At 42.3% G+C, this 21,503-nt stretch overlaps 1 protein-coding gene across 3 annotated transcripts; it reads right to left on the minus strand.

Moving 5' to 3' along the window:
* Positions 1-512: 512 nt before the first annotated feature.
* Positions 513-20,867, minus strand: zbtb7b (zinc finger and BTB domain containing 7B). 3 transcript variants are annotated; one of them, XM_026371862.1, is made up of 4 exons: positions 20,490-20,867; positions 18,559-18,659; positions 3,833-4,908; positions 513-3,699 (listed from the first exon to the last, which is right to left on the minus strand). In XM_026371862.1, exons 3-4 carry the CDS (start codon positions 4,900-4,902, stop codon positions 3,075-3,077), a joined length of 1,695 nt encoding a protein of 564 aa, XP_026227647.1. In that variant the 5' UTR covers positions 4,903-4,908; positions 18,559-18,659; positions 20,490-20,867; the 3' UTR covers positions 513-3,074. The 3 variants fall into 3 exon arrangements, with proteins under 3 accessions (XP_026227647.1, XP_026227649.1, XP_026227646.1); XM_026371864.1 differs by lacking the exon at positions 20,490-20,867 and adding an exon at positions 19,348-19,624; XM_026371861.1 differs by lacking the exons at positions 18,559-18,659; positions 20,490-20,867 and adding an exon at positions 6,438-6,668.
* Positions 20,868-21,503: the final 636 nt, after the last annotated feature.

Here is a 21,503-nt window from a genome sequence, read left to right on the forward strand (position 1 = left end):
GCACAAAACCAGCACTGAGAGAGAATGAAAACGAAGTGAAACTCAGCCATCGTTGATTTTCCTACAGTGTCAACACCCTTTTTGCCTCCAAACTGAAGAATAAAGAACTACAACGTAGTGAATGAAGTGTTAGTGGAACTCTATCACAAAGTGAGCTGTGAATAAACTTAAATATTAGTTTCAGCTGTTGTCTCATTACTTTTTCTTTAGTGTGTGAGCTCCGTCTTTAAGAGTCATTCTGTCATAGGTTACTAATAGAGCTTGACTGATAAACACTTGGCTATTTGTGTATCTTATCACAGATATGTTGGATCACTCAATGACGAACGAGAGATGTCAGCACACAAATGTCAAAGGGTGAGTTTAAAGGCATTTTAGAAACATAAAGCAATATATAATAATAATAATATTAAACAATGTCTGTAACAGCAACAGCCTGAACAAATCCGGTACGAGTCAGGCTTTAGAAAAGGTGTGTGTACAATGAAGCAATAACAGAAACACAGAAAAGGCAAGCTTATATATATATTTATTTTCTTTATATTATCTGAAACAAATGATGGGAAAATTAATTCATATCTCTGAGAAAGTTCCACTAAAAACTGAAAGACAAAAATGTATCCCTGATAGTGGGGTCTCTACTCAGACCAGACCCCGTGTCCCTTCACCAAAGCCAAGAAAACAAACAGCTCACGTAGAAACACACACTTCACAGCTGGCATCAGTTAACCCCCATTCGTTCACGAAGCTCTGACTGGGAGCACCGACACCCTTCATGAACAGGACCAACTGTCACACCGCTTTTCCAGTATGACTGGTTCCTGTAAGGCCAGGAGTTTACTCTTATTACTATTACTTGTCTATTTCTACTTCACAAAAGATTCGAATCGTTTGGTGTTTTAACACCAAGAGATATAATACAAAACTCTCTTATTTTGAAACTACTGGCCTTATGATGAAGAGTGTCAATCACCCTACAGCACCAAACAGTTTCTTCCCATTTAATATTTTGTATAATCACTTAGTGCATTGCTCAAGAATTCCTGAGAATAGTCGCAGCACAAAAAACAAAAACAAAAACAAAAATCTAAGGCAACTTCATCCCAATTTATATTATATTTGACTATAACTCTGTACTTATATGCAGGAAGAAGAGTATTCAAGGTATGTTGGTTTTAAAGAAGTATTGTCTATTTCAATCACAATCTTAAATGGTACTGAGTGAGTTAATGGACTAGATATTGAAGGTCAGACAAAAAAAAAAGAAAGGAAAAAAAAAAAGGCTCGAAGCTCTTAAATCTCATAGTGCAAAAAAATTGCAAATACAAAATGATTTACTACACGACAAGGAGCTGATAGTGCACACACACACGCACACACACACACACACACACACGTACACACACACACGTACACACACAGCCAGACCAGCACAACTGCTACAGCAGGTTCTGACTACATGGGTTTCAGGAATAAGCTGGGGGAAGAAAAAAATAATAAAACAGCCATTAACGACATTATTAACCCTACAGCAGCCCTTAATGTACTGTTCACGGGAAAGTACTGTGAAACTTAAAGAAAAAGGTTTTTTGGTTGAAGATAAACTCAAAAAGATAAAAGTGGCCCCTTTACACACAGCGGTGTCAACAACTGCCATGCAGTAACATGTGATACAGTACGATAAGTGTTGAATTAACAACAGAAAAGCATGCTGAAAATGTCAAACAGCAATGACACCTTATGTTCCAGCCACGTCGAAGGTTTTAAAGCCCCCACCCCCCCTAGCCCCCGACTTATTCTTTGCTCTGTTCTCTTCTCTGTACCCCGGAGGATGGAATGTGCCTGTGTTATTGCGGTACCTGACGAGGTCAAATGTGCAAAGACTGCATTGGAGGAAGAATCACCCAAAGAAAGACACGTGGCCTGTAGAAAAGACGTTTATGTAGGTGGGGACATGTTAAGAGCAATGCAGCTTCTTGTAAGACTTAGATGAGAAGTGGACTGTGGTGTGTGTCCAGGGCTGGATTTGGTCTCACAAAAGAGTTTCAGCAGAAGAGCCATAATAAATAACAATAAATAAATAAATACAGAAGAAAAGGAGCAAGCCACCTTATCTATCCCATCACCTTGCCCCTTTCCTTTTTTTTTTATCCCCCCAAACAAGGAATCCAGATGAGTGCATTGGAAGACTGAAATCCACAGACTGGGAAAAGAAGAGCGGTCTTCAACATTAATCAGCATCAACTCATTGACCCAGACTTCATCTCTATTTGTCAGGCATTTAACTCGGAGCTCTACGGCTCCGAAACACTCAAATATGGAAGCAGATTCTTTCTCATGGCTATCGGAACAGTTGGGAAGAATCGTCTCTTCAAACCCAACGTTGGCTACAATTCACCTCTCTCCTCTCCTGTTAACATAAGATTTAAGAAAAAAAGTTGAACTAAATTCTTTGGTTTAAGCATCGAATCAAAGCAAAGATTAAACCACTAGTAAGAACTACTACTATTTACTTACTTACAGACTAAGTTTGATTGATAAGACTACATTTCCACTGATAGCCACCAGAGGACAGTGGACACACAAGGTCATTCTAGGTAATATGACTTCTGAATTGCACCTGGATCAATATATCATGTTGTAACTTAAATATACAACTTCAAACATCCCTTTATGCTGCAGCTCTGGATTTTAGTTTGCATAGTTAATAAAGCATCCCGGTAACCACACACTCAACACATGCATGTCCAGCTAGAAAAATAAAATCAAATCACAAAGAAACAGCTCAAACCTAAAATACATAAAATTAAACAGCAACTGAGAAATAAGTTTTAAAAAGAAAAAATTAAATCATATGCCAAAAGCTAGAAGACAAACATTTAAAATATCTCAGAAAAACCCGTTTTCCTTATTTTTTTTTTCTCAATATCATTTAGTTTCTTTTAAGCGCTCTCTGTGGGAGCAGCAGGTCATTAGTCCAGCCACCTGAGGAGATTTATTTATTATTTTTTACTGTGGTTGCCTCATCATACAGGCACACACATACACAGATATATACACACAAACTCTCTTAACTATTCCTCTTCCTCTGCTTCCTCCTCTCCATTTTCATCTTCTACTTCGTCAACCCAATGGTCGCGCTGTGCGGTCGGCGAGTGGGTTCCTCCTGGATCTTCTCCCTCTTCCTCTCTGCCCCCTCGCAGCTCCAGCCTGCGGAGGAAGAGGTCAGGGTAGGCAGCCAGGCCGTGAGGCCCAAGCTGTGCCAGAGCCGCCTGAAAGGCCAGAGACCTCTCGTCACCTGGAAACATCAGCGGAGGGCCGGCTCCAGACCCACTCCCACCATCCCGCACTGTGGGGTGGAGGAAGGCAGAGGAGTGAGCCTGTAAGGACAAAGCCTCCAGGCTGTTGGACTGATCCCTCCTGCCTCCTTCTCCTCTCCCATCCTCCATCAGCTCTGGCCCACGTCTGGGCCGGCGTGTGCGTAGCTCTAGGCAGCTATGTCCCTTGCGGTGACGCTGGAGATGGTCTTCTCGGGCAAAGGCTTTGTGGCAGAGCGGGCACTCAAAGGGCCGCGCCCCACTGTGGAGGGACAGGTGGTTTTTTAGGTCGTATGAGTGGAGAAAGCGGGCAGGGCAGTGGGGGCACGGGTAAGGGCGCTCGCCTGTGTGTTTCCTCATGTGGATCTTCAACTTATCATTCCTGAAGTAGGGGCAGAAGGAAAGATGAAGGATGGAGAGGCAGAAGCAAACAGAAACAAAACATGATTCAAAGCATTTAAAAATCAGGCAACAATACATTTTATGTTGTACATATTTAAAACATGTTTCTGTACCGTGTGAAGCGAACGCCACAGGCAGAGCACTGGAAGGGCTTCTCTCCGGTGTGTGTCCTCATGTGTCGTGGTAGTTTTCCTGCTCCATGGATGATCTTCTGACAGACAGGGCACTGCTGGGGTGTCTGAGACTTCCTCTTCCTCCCTCCTCCCACTGCTGACGTCGCTACTCCTCGCTCAGCTGCAGAGGTAGTTATGGAGGTGGTTCCCATTATCATACCATTATCGCCAAAGCCCTCCATCTCGTCATCCTCTGACAACTTGTCACTAGAGGTTGGGCCGGGAGGTGGGTGAGCTATGCGGGGACGCTCATGCAGCCAGTGAAGGAGCTCTCCGTTTAGTGCGGCCCCTCTCCCTGGCTCTCTAATTGCCCTGTGATCTCCATTCTGCCTTGAGTTGAGGTGATGCTCCTCCTGTTCAGGACTCGGAGGCTGTGTAGATGGTAGGGAGCGGATACTGTCAGATGCAGGTGAAGGGTGTGAGATGGGAGAAGCATGTGGTGGGTTCAACCCAGAGGAGTTGATATGATGCGACTCAACTTTTTTCACCTTCTTTCTGTCTGTTTTTCTTCGGGACCCTTTCTCTACCCCAGTCTCTCTCCCTGCCATGCTCTCAGTAGCTAAGTGCTGGGCTCTCTGCTTCTCTGCCGTCTCCCCCTCGGCCTCAGCGGTCTCCCCGAGGATGTCTCTGCACGCATCAGCCACGCACTGAATGCCCAGAAGCTGAGCCCCTCGCAACACATCTCTCATCCCAGAGCTTGGGATGGTCAGCGTGGCAGTGTAGGCAAACTCCAGCAGGGCATCCAGTGCGTCAGGGGCCACACAGTCCAGCTGGCAAACACTGAAGCCTCCTCCACCCTCACCATGCCCTTCCTCTGTCCCAAACAGCCGGCGGAAGTAGAGACTGACGGCAGCCATGACGGAGCGATGAGTTGGGTAGCGTGCCCCGCGTGACGTGAGGGTGAGGTCACACAGGAGCCCCGTCCTCCTCTGATCATTAAGGTGGGACAAAAGCTCATTGCTGTGCTCCGGGAAGGGGATCCCAATCAGACCGTCCTCACCTGGAGACATTGCCACCTAAATAAAAAAAACAAAAAAACGATAGGATGAATTCAAATGAGGGGCTGAGAAGTAACAGTTTGGTACCTGAATCAAGTTAAAATCTAATTTTAATAGTTAGTTTTGAGTCTTAAATTTTTTTACATTAACATTTTCATTGTGTCCTTTCAAATTCTAAGAATGAGAGATTACCGTTTATCTCTTTCAGAGAGCCAAACTTGAACAAAAGGTAATCTTCAGTAGCGTGACTGACATAAGGAGTTTGCTTTCACAAGAAGGACAATTTAAACCAGGCTTGGCAACAACTCTCCCCCTTATCCTCCCCTCCTTACCCTCCCGTACTTTCTCTCCAGATTAGTAAATTGGGAGGCGGCAAATTTGGCCAGTAAGACGGGGACTAGGGCATCAGCGCAAGAATGCAAAGAGAAAAAGACGTGATCGTCAGAGGAGTGGAGGCGTAAAAAACCAAATGATCGATAACGTTGATGTGGATGCAGGATTATGCAATATACTGAAGGTGTGGTAACCAAAGGTCAGTAGGTTAATTCCTGTGTGAAACCTTTATAGCATTAGCTGTTTGATTAAAATACCTGGAGCAGTAATGGAAGAGGAAGAGAAGAAAGAAAAGCAAGCAAGGGAGAGAGAGGAAGTGACGGACTAGTGGGTGAAAGGGGGGAGCACCAGTGAAAGAATGAGGAAGGAAAAAACAGCAAAAGAAGAATTAAAACCCGTACGAGGACTGGAACAAACGTACGTCACTCACATAAAAAAAGGTTGTGCAGCTCTTGCTATATAGTCAATTACACTCATTAGTGTAAAGTTGAGTATATATATATGTAGAGGTGTGAGTTGTACGTTGAGGATAAAATGTGGTAATCCAAGCTGATTAAGAACAATATCTTATTATTTCACTTTGTGAGACATAACGAGACCTGCAGGTAATAAGACCCAACAACTCCCTTCTTTGGCTCCCTGAGCTCTCACCTCACCCTGTCCCACACTATACCTGCTTAACAATACCTCTCACACACCTGAGCAGACCAGATTTTCCACAAACAACTAACCCTCCAGATTCCCCGTGCCTGCCCTTCATCTCCCTCCCATAGCAACTGGCAGCCCCCTGGCCATCCAATAACAGAGTTCGCACAGTGCCCAGAGGGCTCTGCACAACGATGGTACAGCCGCCTGACTAACCTGCTCCACAACACACCCTATTAAATACACATACAGGCGCGCACACACACACACACACACACACACACACACACACATTGCGTGCCAATCCATGGCTCCCCCCACCCACTATTGTTAGATTTAACCTGTTATGTGATGATCTTAATGCTAGGCTATTTAAAACACATACAAACGTACTCCACCCATAGAACAAAAAACGTAGAACCTATTAAATACATACTTCAAGAACTCGCCAGCACTTCTTGAAACTTTCTGATCCTTCCCATCGCTCAAATCGATAACAAACCTATCAAACTTCTCTCACCAGAGGACAAGCTAAAGCACCCAGAGGTTAAATCAAACATTAATCCTACCTTCCCTGTCTTTATAGGCATAGGCACAGTCAGCTGAAGGTGAGGCGGCAGCCTCACGGCATCCATCTTTTAGCTCTTTAGACGCCTTCTCCCTTGCTTTCTTTCTCCGTCTCTGAAAACCACTTTTTGTTTCCTTCTACCCTCAGATGTGTAACTTAAAGGTCTGATCTCTTTGTCAGAACTCAGGGTTCAGCGTTCATCCTTGGGGATGTCTACCTCTTTCGCACATTCTGCCACTCACTCTCCTTCCTGTTGTATCAAAAGAGGGTGCACGCTGACGAAGATAGATTTAGAGATACCCCTCCCCCCCAAGTCGCCTACGCGCCCCCTCTCCAAAACCCAACGGCCCATTTTCCGAACACTTTCCGATAAACATGATCTCCTCGTCGACCTCTCCCCGTTGAGAAGGAGGCCGACAGGTGGATGGGTAGCAGTGTATGTGGGGCCATGACGGGACTGAGGATCGTGTAGAATAAATAACCTTCAGGCTTCAGACCACACACATTAGTTCAACTGGTTTGACAGGAAGGAAACAAGCACATGCAACCAAAACACATGAGAAATAGCTATATTTTTTAGTCAACCCAAAAAATGCCAGAGTTGAACAACCTTGTAAGAACCAAAATCATATTGACATTATGAGTCATTTTACACCCAGGAACAAAGATTCAGGTAGGTGCAATATGAGAGTTAAATCATATTACAGCTTACTACAGAGACAAACTGGTGCACAAAGTGCTTCCTTTGAAACCAAGACAAGCTAAACGTCACTGACCGCTTTGGATAAAATAACACCACGGTCTCTACACCAGATATTTCAGTTTGCAAGCTAAAGCATTTTTAATAAGAACCATCTCTTCTGCTTGAAGTAACGATAACGCCGGCGGCAGCATGTGTTGAGGAAGTCAAGGGGCATAGGTTTGCCTCGTCTTTTTCTCACACAGAAATGTTTTTGTCATTTACATCATGGTGGAGCTGTAATGACAAGTGAATTAGTCTATTAGTCAATACACAAGAACTTTTTTTAGAATGGATTAATCATTGGTTTTAGACTCGCTGTGTTCTGTGTTTTATATCCACGTTAAGTCAAGATATAGAGATTTGAACTGTGGGTTTTTAAGACGCCACTTCAGGCTTTTGGAAATCTTTAAGCATACTGTATTTTGCAATTTCCTGACATTCTCATTTCATTGAGAAAACAATCTAAATGAATAAATATTTACAATAACTTGACATCCTGTATCATACACAGATGTCTAATAAGATCTTATCCAGTACTATATATGGAAAAAGCATCATGGGTGGAAAAAAAAAAAAAAACCTGTTGTAAACTCATTACAAATCTCTGTAGGACAAAGTGTAAATGCATCACTAGACTTTGAACTGTATGTGTACAGGTTGTCTTTTTGTCAGCAGACATGACAGCAGACCAGAGTGTCATGTTTAAGTACCACTTTCAAAGCTAATCATTATTTAAACGCCTCCAGAGGAAAACAGGAATGTTGCTAAAAATAGCTAGATTCATAAATACACAGTAAATCATGTTTTGCCCAATTTTTAAAAGGTCCTCACGTGAAGAGTCACTAAAACTCCAAAAAATAGACATTGTGCAAACATACAGTGCAGAAGAGTGAGACACAAAGGGGTTTTAGGAGGAGTACACAACAACGCACATTAAATTTCCGGCTCAGGGCAGAGAGAGGGAGAAAAAAAAAAGCATCATGGGTGGTTGGTGGTTCAAGCTTGTTATTTTAGGCATATTCCTTAGAACACAGACGTGTTCGGAAAATAATAAGATTGCAAAGAAGATGCAGTGATTCCCATCAATTTTCTGTCTGTCTCTGAGTCACTTAATACTGACACATCATGACATGCACACACACAAACACACACACAAAACGCTAACTGCTCATATCCCCCCTCTCCGTCGTTGTCACCTTGTTTCTGTTTTTGTTGCTAACCAAGGACATGTCTGCATAAGTTGCTGAATCTTGCACCACATTATAACTTATGTTAAAAACAGCCCCCGGGCAGATACCACAAAATAATAATGTCTACAAGCATGTATTCAGCTATTATCATAAATCATAATTACTGTCATTGTGAGTTTACTCATGTTAATTTAGTTCAGTAGCTTTTAGTTAAATAACTGATAGGACTGTTTGCTTTTAGGTGTGTTATTTATTGCCCTTGCCAAAACAGCAAAAAAAAAATATGCTTACTGAAAAATATTTTAAATCTGAAAATCTGCCATATTCTCACTTTTTATGCATCAAATGCTACAGATGTGAAGATGTTATCCTTCCAACAATTGCGTTTTAGCTCTTTCTTTGTTTTTTGTTCTCACCTCCCACTCTTTTGTCGACGGTGGAGGAATTCACCTCCTCTGCAACTTTACGGTTTCCTCATCCCTTGCTTTCACTATGTGCACACTCTTCCTCTCGTTTAAAAGCGACAATTTATCATTAGTTTAAAAATACTGGTGATATTGGCAATAATGGTTAAAGATTTTTAATGATATTGTTTTTAAATCTCTCTGCTAGGAGAGTGGTCATAAACCTTAGTTGTACAACCAGATAAAAAAATATATAACATGAAGAAACGGTCAGATGAAGCGTGTCAAGGAGCGAATCCACCGAGGATTCATTTTGACTGAAAAGGAAATGGAAACTTAATTCCACCATTACTGTCCACGAACACAACGCAGTTTAACTCTTTAAAAAAAGAAAGAAAGAGAGAGAGAGAGTGAAAGAGAGAGTGACTAGTTTGAGGCCAGGAAAATGACAGCACTGAGCAAGACTGCATGCAACGATTTATTCTTCAGTATAAAGCTAGTTATAGTATTGATAAACTACTATATCCTGAAATCCCACTGCACACACGCACACGCACACACACACACACACACACACTGAGCCTTTGTGGTGACTGGAACTAGAACTGTTAGTATTATTTTTATGGCTCTTATTTTCCGTTAAAGGCTGTAAGTTTTCCCAGTCCCCCTAAATTATATCAGGCTCCAGCACTAAGGGGGAAAATATGACTTTATACTATTCACAGAAAACTGCGGCTCAGAGGGAGAAGGAGAAAAGCTTTTATGAATTCTGATGTCAGATGTTTTCCAAAGTGCCTGTACACGTGTGTGTGTGTGTGTGTGTGTGTGTGTGTGTGTTGGTTAATGTGAGCTTGTATGGTTTGTTGCATGTGGAGTAACGGCTTTCTCACTACTTGCAGCACTTAATGACCAAAGGACAAGAATATGTATGATTCTTTCACTTTGACTACATTATAATTAAAATACCACGTATACAGTAAAAGAATAACATTATAAAAGCAGACATAACAAGATTTATCATCCATATTATCTAATTTTATGTCCACAATACTATGTTTACCAAGCTGCTATAGGGATACATTTCTAAATTAGCAACAACTCAACTTATTTTTCATTTATGCTTATTACAGTGAGATCCTCACAAATAAGGAGGCGTTATCTGTTCTGTACGTAAATGAAAGACACCATGACTCACAAACAAACATGTTTTCATTCACTTCAAATCCTGCACTTGGGGCGTTATTCGTTATCACAACATAACAAATGATGCTAAACAACCACCACTGCACCAAAAAAAAAAAAAAAAAAGCAGCCAAACGCACGTAAAGTAAGATTCAAGTTCATACCGTTTCTCCTCCACACACTCGTCCTCCTCTCACCACTTTTCTTCTCTGTGACACTGATTTTAAGTGTTAAGAAAAACAACGATTTCACTGTCTTTACACCTCACTTATTTAGGGTTGTGAGTGGAGTATGGTACCGGGAGACCTTTTCTGAGGAAGAGTAGGGGAGGAGGAAATGGGGGGATGAGAGGAGATGAGTGTACACACACACACACACACGGCACGTCTGCCAAACCAAAGCTGCTGCTTTCAGCCCAGAGCACTCTCACAGGACCATCTGAATTGAAAACCTTCACATTTAAGACACTATTATGCCCAAAAACTACACCCACTGGCCAGACTCTAAACTGACACATCCAAGTCTTCTAATAATTCAGCTCATCTCTGTTCCTGGATGATAAAACACAGGCTCCACCTGCTCTGTGTCCCAACAGTTCCCTGAACTGAACATTTGCATCCCACCAGGAGATATAAAAACAGACGCCACCGGGGAGAATTTGAATCGGCATTTGAATTTGTCAAAGACAAGACTTGAGACACCATCGCGATAATTAGGGTGATTGCACCCTGGACTGAAGCAAAAAAGTCCATTCAGCTGGTGTTGAATGGAGGGCAGGAGTTTGTTTGTTTCTTTTATTCAAGAAAGCCTCTGCAAACAAGCCCTCTTCTGTCTTTACTGTAACTGGGGCATTATGGTGTGTGTGTGTGTGTGTGTGTGTGTGTTTGTGTGGACGCATGCGTACATTGTGGTCTTAGTTCCAAGAACACATTACATTATTAATTTGGCTGGCAGAGCAGAGGCCCTTATCCCCTCACCCTCCCACACCACGACGCTCCTGCCAGCTACAACAGCAGCCAGTTTGCATGCCAGACCTGAACACCAGTGTGAATCTGCTGCAGGATTATCAGCTTATCAGCACATGAGACAAGACATTTCACTGCACATATACATTCTGCCCAGTCATATTCGCCAACGTCTGCTTTAAAAATTATGTGAAGACAATTATCTTGTTGTCTTATGTAAGAGCTGCGCAACACTGACATCAAATATCACAATAACTTTTAACAGTGTAACAGTATTTTGGGAACAACTATTGTACACAAGAAAATTATAATTATAGGTATGATATAAGTAGTAATTTTACAAAGATAAGATATCTAAACTCCTTTAAATTAATAAAAGTTTTTTGTTTATTTAAAACTGCTGTTAGACATACATAATTTTTTCTGCAGAATAAAGTAAGGAGACCCTGTTCCTGTGGTGACCTGTGACTCATAGGAGCAAAATAAGCCACTGTTTGATGTTGTTCTTGCAGAACATCATAATGTTCCTTTGTGACTGCAGCTACAGACAGACTGCTGCCATTATAATGTGTATTTTATTAGTTTCCATCAGTGTGTTTTTAGATAGTTTTCACCTATTAGTTTTTTAAATTAGTTAATTAGTTTATTTTATGTGAAAAATATACCTCAAAATGAATGAAAGTATTTTGAATTTAATGTGTATTCAGTCTGTCAGTGCTGATATCTATGTTCCACGTTTGAGATTATTTTGAAAATACCAAGAATGGGATGATTAATTCCAATAATTTTGTAACTTTTTTTGCACAATCTTTTTTTTCTTTTTATTCTGAAAAAGCATTGCGTAAAAGAACCTGAAACTGATTATTCAATGTAATACCAAAATGATTTCCCCATAAACATGAAAACAATATATGTTTGGTAATTTTTTTTTTAGAAATGAGTGTAATGTGCAACATGTCTGCCACACTGCTACAGTGAAAGGAGGAGAGAGCAGGAGCAGGAAAAGAAATCAATCTGAGGTTGGAAAGAGGAAAACTGTCTGAAATTTGAGAAGAGACAACAAAAAGAACATGAGGGAGGTATGTTTTCTAAAAACACACATGTTCTTAGAAATCAGACCAGCAAAAAGAGGGTATGGGGGAGGAGAAACACATGAGAGTGAGTGAATGGGGAGTGGGTGTAAAGATACTCTGAAAGATAAAGCAGAGAAGAGGGGAGGTTAAGACAGGAAAATCTAGTCCTGGCCTCGAACAATCTGTGTTAGCGAGGAGACATGAAACAAGAGTCGAGAGAGTTAAGTTACAAGGGGAGAGGAAGGGGGAGACAGAAAAAGAGAAGGGAGAGAAGCCGTGACATGACGACTAGGAGATAAACAGAGCGATCGAGCAGGAGGTGAATACATGCACGCAGCTACAGGAAGTAGCAAGAGTCCTTGCAGGTGTGTGTGTGTGTGTGTGTGTGTGTGTGTGTGTGTGTGTGTGTGTGTGTGTGTGTGTGTGTGTGTGTGTGTGTGTGTGTGCAGATGTCTGAGGGAGAGATGTGGTAGCAGCCACCTCTATCATTAGCATCACCAAAAGGGAGTTTCACCCTAAGATGGAAGCATATACAGATGTGTTTGAGATGTGAGAGAAGGCATGCTGACTGAGTGGTTTCACACCATTCTCTCCCTTTCTCTGAGCTCCTTATCTGGTCAGCACTTTCTACCCCCAACACTCTACAACTGTGAGCACAAACGCTGGAACGCCAAGGTGTGTGGGCGAATCACATACTGTACCTTGCTTCAATTAATTTGCACGAGTAGGAAAAAAAACTGTATTTTTGTACGTGTGGTTTTAATGTTGCTCATATGTCTGATGAGCTCATTTTAGGTGATGAAGTTTAGGAAAATTTCATCTGGTTACACTATGTGTGAAAAACTGCAGTGAAAACAATGAAAGAGTGATGAAGTGTTGTTACTGTCAAGCATATAGTAAATTTATCAGCACGCTTGCTGTAACTCAGCGGAGGCGTTTCACCATGTTGTCCATGTTGCAGATAAATAAAGTAGGTGAGCTCATTGAGTAGATCACAGAGTGCAGTAAGTAATTAAACAAAAATACCATGGATAATATTTACAGTAGGTACAGTAGAAAGATTCATTGGCAACTTGAAAGTCGCTTTTCAGTCAGACTTTCCACAGCTTCACTACCAGCCTCCTCCGAAGTCTGTGATATAGAAACCAATAAAAGTGACACATAATTTCAACGTTAAATTACATTTTTAATTCTCTGTTATTCGTTTTTTCCTCCTTATCTGATTTGAAGGTTTGCACCAAAGATTCAAATTCAAATTTTACCTTTGACATCAGGTGTTTGTTTGTTTTTTTTAATCTTGACTTGTAATTGTGAATGAAAAAACATAACACTAGAAACAACATTTTTAGCTGCAGTATTCATTTACTGTGTCTGTAAGCTTATATTAAAGGTGTACTCTAGGTACACAAATGTATGTATATAAGGTGGTTATGCAATTTGTCAGTTTGCATTTATTACTTTATAATAAGCTGGTATTTTTTTATTTACTGTTGCCACGTTTTACAACTTTTTAAAAAATTTGGATTCTACATAAAATGTGGTCAATTTGACGCATAAATATATTACACATATACTCATGAACTGTAAAAGAAAATGTATAATTCACTAATTATATATATAATTATATATTATAAGAACTGTGTGCATGTGTGTGTTTTCAGTTGGACACTATAGTTGCACTAACTGATGTAATCTACTAAAATTAGTGTAGTTGAATCTTTTACAGTGTGAACATATAATGTTACATTTTTAAAACCTTGAGGAGACATTGATTTAACTCTAAGATCACCTATTAAGATCTTATTCTCTGAAGCGCATCGTATTACATAACACCTACGAACTGTGCACACTGCAGCTGCAGAGAGGACTGTGAAACTGAATCTCCAACTCGACCAAATGTTTGATATTAAATGCTTCACAAGAGGAGAGCAAATAAAAATGTACACCAACAAATGTTTATACATGTTTATGTGTTACGATAATCAGAAGATGCAACTCGTGTTTCTTTTTATTGCTTGATCCTCGCGTGGGATGGTGGGTTTTACTGGGATTGTTTTGGTTTCTGATATCGGGTTGAGTGAAGTGAAGTGTGCACAGATTAAATGTCCGCAGCTGAGGAGAAATATGATGGAGGGTGCAGAAAATAACAGGATCTGGTTTTGAACTAAACTATGACATATGTATGGATAAAGACACATCGTTTTGTTTCTGTGCATGTGTGTAAACGTGATTGTAAACTGCCACATCACTGGGACGGTCTCCACAACTGCTGCTCTCCCACACGGCTGACCTCCCACTTTAGAGGGAGATGTTGCAAAAGCACTGGACACAAACACACACACACACACACACGCAGACTCACAGAGAGAGAAATGTCGCAAAAATAACTGATCCTGATCAGTTTCCTCTTCCTGTGCTCGACCACTAGAACAGATGTAGAGATAAATGGAACTGACACATAGAAAACAAGCAAAAACAGCTATAAGAGAGATTAAGTACAAAAATCAAACCAAACTTTTAAAAACACAACAACAAAATGTTATGTAGAGGCAGAGAGAAGGAAAAAGACAATTGGAGGACATGAGTGAAAGATGTGTCACCTTCCTGATGTATCGGCTAAACGACATTGCAGCAGCACAGGGAGGGGAAGAGATGATTTGGGTTTACTGTAACTACAATCCATGAAGTAGAACTTCAGAATAACTGACGAGGAACTTACGGTCCAGCTGAGTTATGCACAACCGCATCTGCCGTTGTGTCAAAATAGTCAGAAGCCACACAGACGTGTAGGTACAAAAATGACGACAGACATGAGATCAAACTGACGAATAACATCTTTTCCAAGTGGATGTCTTACAGAGAAAGTCTCATCTTTCACAATCTGAATGGGCAGAGGATGAGCACTTGTTTAGGGGGGAGAAGAAAGGAACAAGTGCTGTGGGGAGAAGTGCATTATATCAGAGACCAGCTTGTTTTGTACATATTAAACTAAAAGTGGCTTTTTATTTTTCCAAAATAAGGATGATGCGTGGCCTTTTGGAAGAAAAGTCTCCTGTCTGTTGCTGGAGTTCCCCTTTAAAACTCCAAGAAATGAAAGGGGTCAGTTTCAGGATCAATGACTCCCTCCGTTTGTTCATGTTTGGGTGCTTATTCTCACTTTCCCTGAAGTGTTGTCTCAGTGTACCTATTTATGATAACCGCCCGCTCAATGTGTACAGAAACAATTGCACTGTTACTAGAAGAGCTGAATCATGATCACTCCGTCAGCCTGTAGCTTTTTCTCATGCCTTTTTTTTTTTTTTCTAACTCTTTACAAGAAGAAGAAGAGTCACGGCCACCTGCTGATTGGTTAACACTGGGTGGCGTGGGCTGCGAAGCTGGTGGTCGAGAGCGAGGGAAGGCTGTCAAATGCTACAGAAACTCATGACTGAAAAGAGGAAATGGCAGATACATAACTTCCTCTATTGACACAGATCGAGTGGGGGCAAGACTCAACTGTGGTAGAAGCAGACTGGATTACGGACACAGTGTAGTCACCCCTGTGCCATTACTGCCTCAATGTGGAGAAACAACCGCCATGTATGGTGAAAACACAGGATTTGTCCAGAGGTCAAAGGCTATGGTCATGGTTTACATGCATTTTTAAGTTAAGGGGATTTCCAGTTAGAAAACCGATAAGTTACGGGAGTGAATTAATAGCAGCAACTTCTTGAAAATATACCCTCAATTTAGAAATGTTTACAGGTGGAAACAAGTGTTCTGGACAAGCCTGCAATAACAGATGATGCATGGAGGCAAAGTATACCTGGGAAAGAGGGTGAACCACCTTCAATTAGGGGCAAAGAGGGAAACCTTAACTTCTTTCAACTACCTTTCTCCCTCCCCCATACTCTCTCTGTCTCCCCTCCACCCTCCCACTCAGACAGTTAGCGTGAAACTGAAAGACCCATGTCTGAAAAGGGGGAATTTATATGGGCTCACATGCCCTAATTAAAGCATTTCCTGGAACTGTGTGCATGCATGTACTATATGTGTGTGTTCTATATGCATGCATGGGTTGGAGAGACATTTTGTGTGTGTGTGTGTGTGTGTGTGTGTTCCTCGCCTGACAGACCACTCAATGTCACTTCCTCCTACCCACAAGTTCACGGACACATGGTAGTCACCAGTCACACTCCAGCAAAGCGGTGGTCACATGGTTTGTCACACCAGCTTGCCCACCACACACACACACACACACACACACAAACACTCAAATATGAGAACCAAAAACACAGCATTATGATCATTTTCTAAAAATCATCTGCTGATATCATCAGGATCGTTTACAGGACGACATGGCTGCTTTAAAGCCGAAATCTGCATTGATCAAATTAATCTGCATGGTGGAGTGTGTTGAAACCCTAAAAAGCAGTAGCTGGATATGCACCATACAATCTACTTAAATCGTCACTGCATTTCTCCAGAATAGTGAAACACTGTATTAATCTTTGAGCTGTGAGCTTTGCTCGTTGCAATTTAACTTTAACACGAAGCATGACATTACATCTGTGGGTGACAAACACCGCAGTAATATTATTTGTTCACAATTCTCAGAGGAAAATATTAACACACAAATATAACAAATTATTACAATTTGTGAGTTTTCAATACGCTAATAAAGTGGATTGCTTGGAGGAATTTACATTGAGTGAGTAAAATGTACTAATTTACTAAGTAGATTTACTTAGTTCTATTTTTCCAGCTGTAATTTAATTGCAGTTTTTTTAATTAGCTTTTAAATGTTTGCTTCTAGCTGGAGAATCCATAAGTCTTATGTGTGTAACCTAATGTTAAACTGTTGTATAACTTGGGTTGTAAAGCTTCTTAGAGGCAGTGCTGTTTTGTTTATTATCAAACACAGTAAAGACCTATAAATATCAATAGCCCATTTTAAACACTAGTTTATTTTTGGCATCATTCCTGAGCCATCGTTAAAAGCCACTTGCAGCCAACAAACCACAGCGGAGTTAACTTCCAGGTTGCCTATAAAATATTTAACTACTTGACCACTTTATTCAGCTCATATTTTTCCCCCCCTCCTCCAAGGACATTTTCAAAAAAGCTCCGCCAACAAAAGCCGCTCCCATCCTTTATATGCACCAGCGTTTAGTGAGGTTTGACCCCCACTGCTTTATGTTTGTAGTGTAAACTGTGTCAGAGGAGCAAGAAAGTATGTGACCGGCTCAATAAAACGGATACAGATTTGGCCGTTCTGCGTGAACTGTGTCAGGGAAATTAGTCAAGCCCTTTTCTAAGTACACCTAGTATCTCATTTGTATTAATCACTCAGAGACAGGTTGGGCTGAGCCTGCTAAATTCACCTCAGTCTGTTTTGGGTTATTTGGGAATTGACTGAACTCGTGTCAGCCATGACAGTGTGTTTAAACAGCTCGTATGGATCAAGGCGATGGTAGTGTATAAGAACAACACCAAATTATAATTGGACTTACTCCTCATGCTATAAAAAAGTTGTCAAGTTTGTAGCTTCTTGCTGAAAATTAAAACGTGCCAAAGGTTAACAGGTTTTAGCTTCATTGTTAAATTCTGACTCACATCTGTGGCTGTAGGAGGTGTTAATTCTTATCAATGTGGCACATGGCTTCAAGCTCGTACATTTATTTGATGACAAGCTAGTGTCTCACATTTAGACACAAATCACAACAACACTTGTCGTGCTTCATTTGTTGCAGCCACCACTGATATTTCAGCTCTTCATAGGCACTGAATGGATCCAGGCCCATTACTAAATCCATCTTATGCGGTAAACTCTATCAGGGACGTTGCACTTGTGTGTCATGTGCTTTAACCATTTGCTTACCAGGGTGCTCCACCTGTTCCTGCTCCAGCTTTCCAAAACTGAGAGTCACACCCACATTGTGCAGTTTTTAAAATCATCTTCTGAATCATTCTTCACGAAACAGTTTCTGTCCCTTGTTGTGTGTGTGTGTGTTGTGTGTGTCATCAAAGGAGGGCGATGTGCTGGGTGAGCAGAACATATCCAAAGGTGTGCACCATTAACCCCGTATGTCTGATCCCGCTTTAGGATTACAGGCTTTTCCACATCTCTGGGTGTGGACGTTAAGATGCCTCTATACTTCATCAGAAGTGCTTATTAGATTATCGAATAGATCATAAACCCCCGCTGCCCACACCTTCCTAAACTGGTTTCACATAGCGTTTGGCCAGCTGTGTGCAGTGTGATCATAACCAAGTGCGACACAGTAAATGTCTTTTTTGAACAATTACCCGGTCTCAGCACTCTATGGCGATGAAGTTTTCACCTCACTTTTGACTGTGGCTTCGTGGAACAAGTGCGAACACATTTGCTTTTCAACACGTACAAACTAGCCAGTTTGAAGTACACTGAATCCTTAAAATTAAAATAATATTTGCTCTATTTTAAAGACAAAAGTCTACAAGCTGAGGAAATATAATGCTCAGCAAAATGGCTGACAGCATAAATACAGCCATGTTACAAAGAGGGAGATTTACATGTGATATACAGTATAGTGTCAGAATCCTACCTCCAGTCCATAAACCCAGGAGAAGATGGATGCCTGCTTTCTCTCTTGCTCGTCCCCCTCCTTTTTGGTTCTTTGATCAGAGGTCAGCAGAGGTCATTCAGCTGAGGAAAAAGGCAGGCAAGTATTAAAAACTCAACCTCATTTAGTGGGAGTACTCTTCTTCCCAAAGGGGGGCTAAGAGCTGGAGATCTGTACTGTGCAGCTAAAATTAAGACGTCACAAAGTGCTGACTAACTAAGACAAATGAATTCTTTTCTTTTTGCAAAATGGGTTTCTACAGTGCATGTGGACAAACACACATACATCTCCCACAGGCATCATGTGATGCATCAGATGTAATTTCGGGTGGAGTGTGTGGGGAGGTCTCATAACAGAACATAAAAAAAAAAACAATGATAGAAACCGACTGCTTCCTACTTTGACTTCTTCGGAAAGAAGCTCATCAACAGTCAGTAGGGTTGGGAAAGCCCACGCACATTCCCACACACACACACACATGCACACACAGATTGATTGATATCTAACATACTGTACAGAGTTAAAGTATGTTGTGTGTAAAACTGAGGAGTCAGACTAAATATAATAAAAGGCCAGTGGGGAAGAGGCAGAGCAGCAGAAAGCAGAGCAGGATGGAGGTCACGTTAGGACAGTAGGAATGAAGGAAGAAGCACAGATGTCTAATTATGTTGCACACAAAGTTAGGGTAAACAGAGCTGGCATTAAGAATTTATTTCAAAACCGTGACGGCTCCTTAATGTGTGGGAGAGAACGAGAGAGAATTACACTCACATGATGGTGGTATGTAACCCTGGCACACAGAGGAATAAAACAATAAGGCAAAAAGAAAACAGAAACCATTCAGTCTTTTTCTTCTCCAAACCTCGGTCACAAGTTTGCCCACTACTAAAGACCGTAGACGATGTGTCAGCTTCTCACTGGAGTCGACCAGAGAACAGAAAGGTGAACCCAAAAAAAAAAAAAAAACGGTTCAACAACACCTGAGCCTAGCAGGCGTAAGACATTAACTAAATGCACAGGCTCCTAAAGATTTAACCAAACAAGCTGTGCCAAAGACAGGGAAACCAAACCCAAGCCAGTTGAGCTTGTTAGGCCGGTCTGTCACAGGGGCGAGTCAGCACAGCAACAAATCTAACTCTGTAATGACACACACACACACACACACACACACACACAGACAAAAGCCCACTGGTATGACAGCCTCCCCACCCATGGGGTAGGTGGAAGCCTTAACCTAACATTACAGCCCAAGAATATCCTATTGTAACACAGGATAGTGACAGGATTAAAATAAAACACAGGGTGCGCCATGGGGAGGATGATGATGATGATAATGATGATTAACAGACCACTGGTGGGAGATCATTTAAGTGCATGAGGCTAAATCCAATAGCTCCACTGCGCTGCGTGAGCAGCGGAGAGGCAGGTGATGTGCGTGAGAGCAGGTTAGGTTTTGGATGTCAGCCGGTGTTCTCGGCTATAATTAGCAGCCGAGTCTCCAGAAACGTACCCGCCGACCCCGTTGTCTCTCTCCCTCTCTCCCTCTCTCTCTCTCTCTCACCTGGCCGCCGCGCACCAAGCGAACATATCAAACGAGCGGCTGCAGCATCTGCTCCACAAAACGCAGCCGACAAGTCTCGTTTTGTGCGTTTAGAAGCTGCAGCTCCAACGAGCCCGGGCTAAGTGTTATAACGGGGAATAAATGTCAGTGGGAGTTACCGAACAGTACCCGTGACGTGGAGAGCTAGTCCTCCGGTGACCCCGATCAGAACCGGGAAGGAGGGAGGAGGGAGACTATAGGTTGAGACAATCCGGTAATGTCATGGCAAACAGACATGTCACTTAAATCACTTTTAGCACACACTGTGTCACAGTTTTCAGTCGTTTTGACAGCAGCCAGGTGAAGCAGTTACCTGAGCGCCGGTGTGTGTCACCTGTCCCGACTCGTCGCCTCCCACCTGACCAGCCTCCACACTTCCTGGATTATTCCGTCCCACCCTGTCTATTTCTTCTGCTACTTTCTCTTCTTTTTTATCCTCCCAGCTCTTGTTTTTCTTCTCCGCCGGGGTCTTGTGTGTGTTGGCCGCTCGACAGCGGGGAACTTTTCTCACTCGCCGAACCGTGCGTCGGCGTCTGTCTTGTCGGTCCTCGCTGAGTGCAGACCGCCGGCTCTCTGGGCTGCTCTGACCCCCCTGTCTGCTGCCTCCGCTGGCCCACTCCGACTCCCTGCTCCTCCTTTCTGAGAACCAGGAAGCGGCTTGCCCTACTTACGCCCAGTCGCGGATTGGCTCTGGCAGGGCAGGAGAAGAGACCGCCGGGGTGGGCAGGGCACAGGGGAGGGAGGGCCGGGAGGGAGGGAGAGGACGGAGGGGGTCCGGCTGTGGTGCGATAGGCCAGTAGCGATGTCTGTCGCCGGGTATGTTGCGGAGGGAGGCGGGAGGTGGGCAGCTTTGGAGCCCCCGTTCTCCCCTCGCCTTCATCTGGGCATCGCCGCGCATAGGTGGGTAGCGCAGTCTGCTGCGGACTGTCTGCTTACCTGAACGCATGTTCAGTCGAAACAGCCTTAGCCCCCTCCCGCCCCCTATTCATGACTCAGCAATATTCCCATAAAAGCCATCAGAAGATGATGGAGGGATGGGAGTCAGCCAACAACAGGTGCCTGGACCGAGGCTGACAGATGATTCAAGTTAAACGGAACCTATTGTGATAAATGAAACTCTTTGAGGATGTGACACATCCAGTATGAGGGCAGAAAAGGGCAACACCAAAGCACCAGGGACTTTTTTAAATGACTTTTTTTTTTTATTTTTTTTATTTTGTGAATCAGAGAATCAGAGAAAAACACACACGGCCCTCAATGCGCGCACTGAACAGTAGCCAGTGTGTGAGCACTTTTTTCCAGACAGAGAAAGTGAGATATGTAGTCT

Source organism: Anabas testudineus, chromosome 16 (genome assembly GCF_900324465.2).
Source record: "Anabas testudineus chromosome 16, fAnaTes1.2, whole genome shotgun sequence".
Classification (NCBI taxonomy): domain Eukaryota; kingdom Metazoa; phylum Chordata; class Actinopteri; order Anabantiformes; family Anabantidae; genus Anabas; species Anabas testudineus.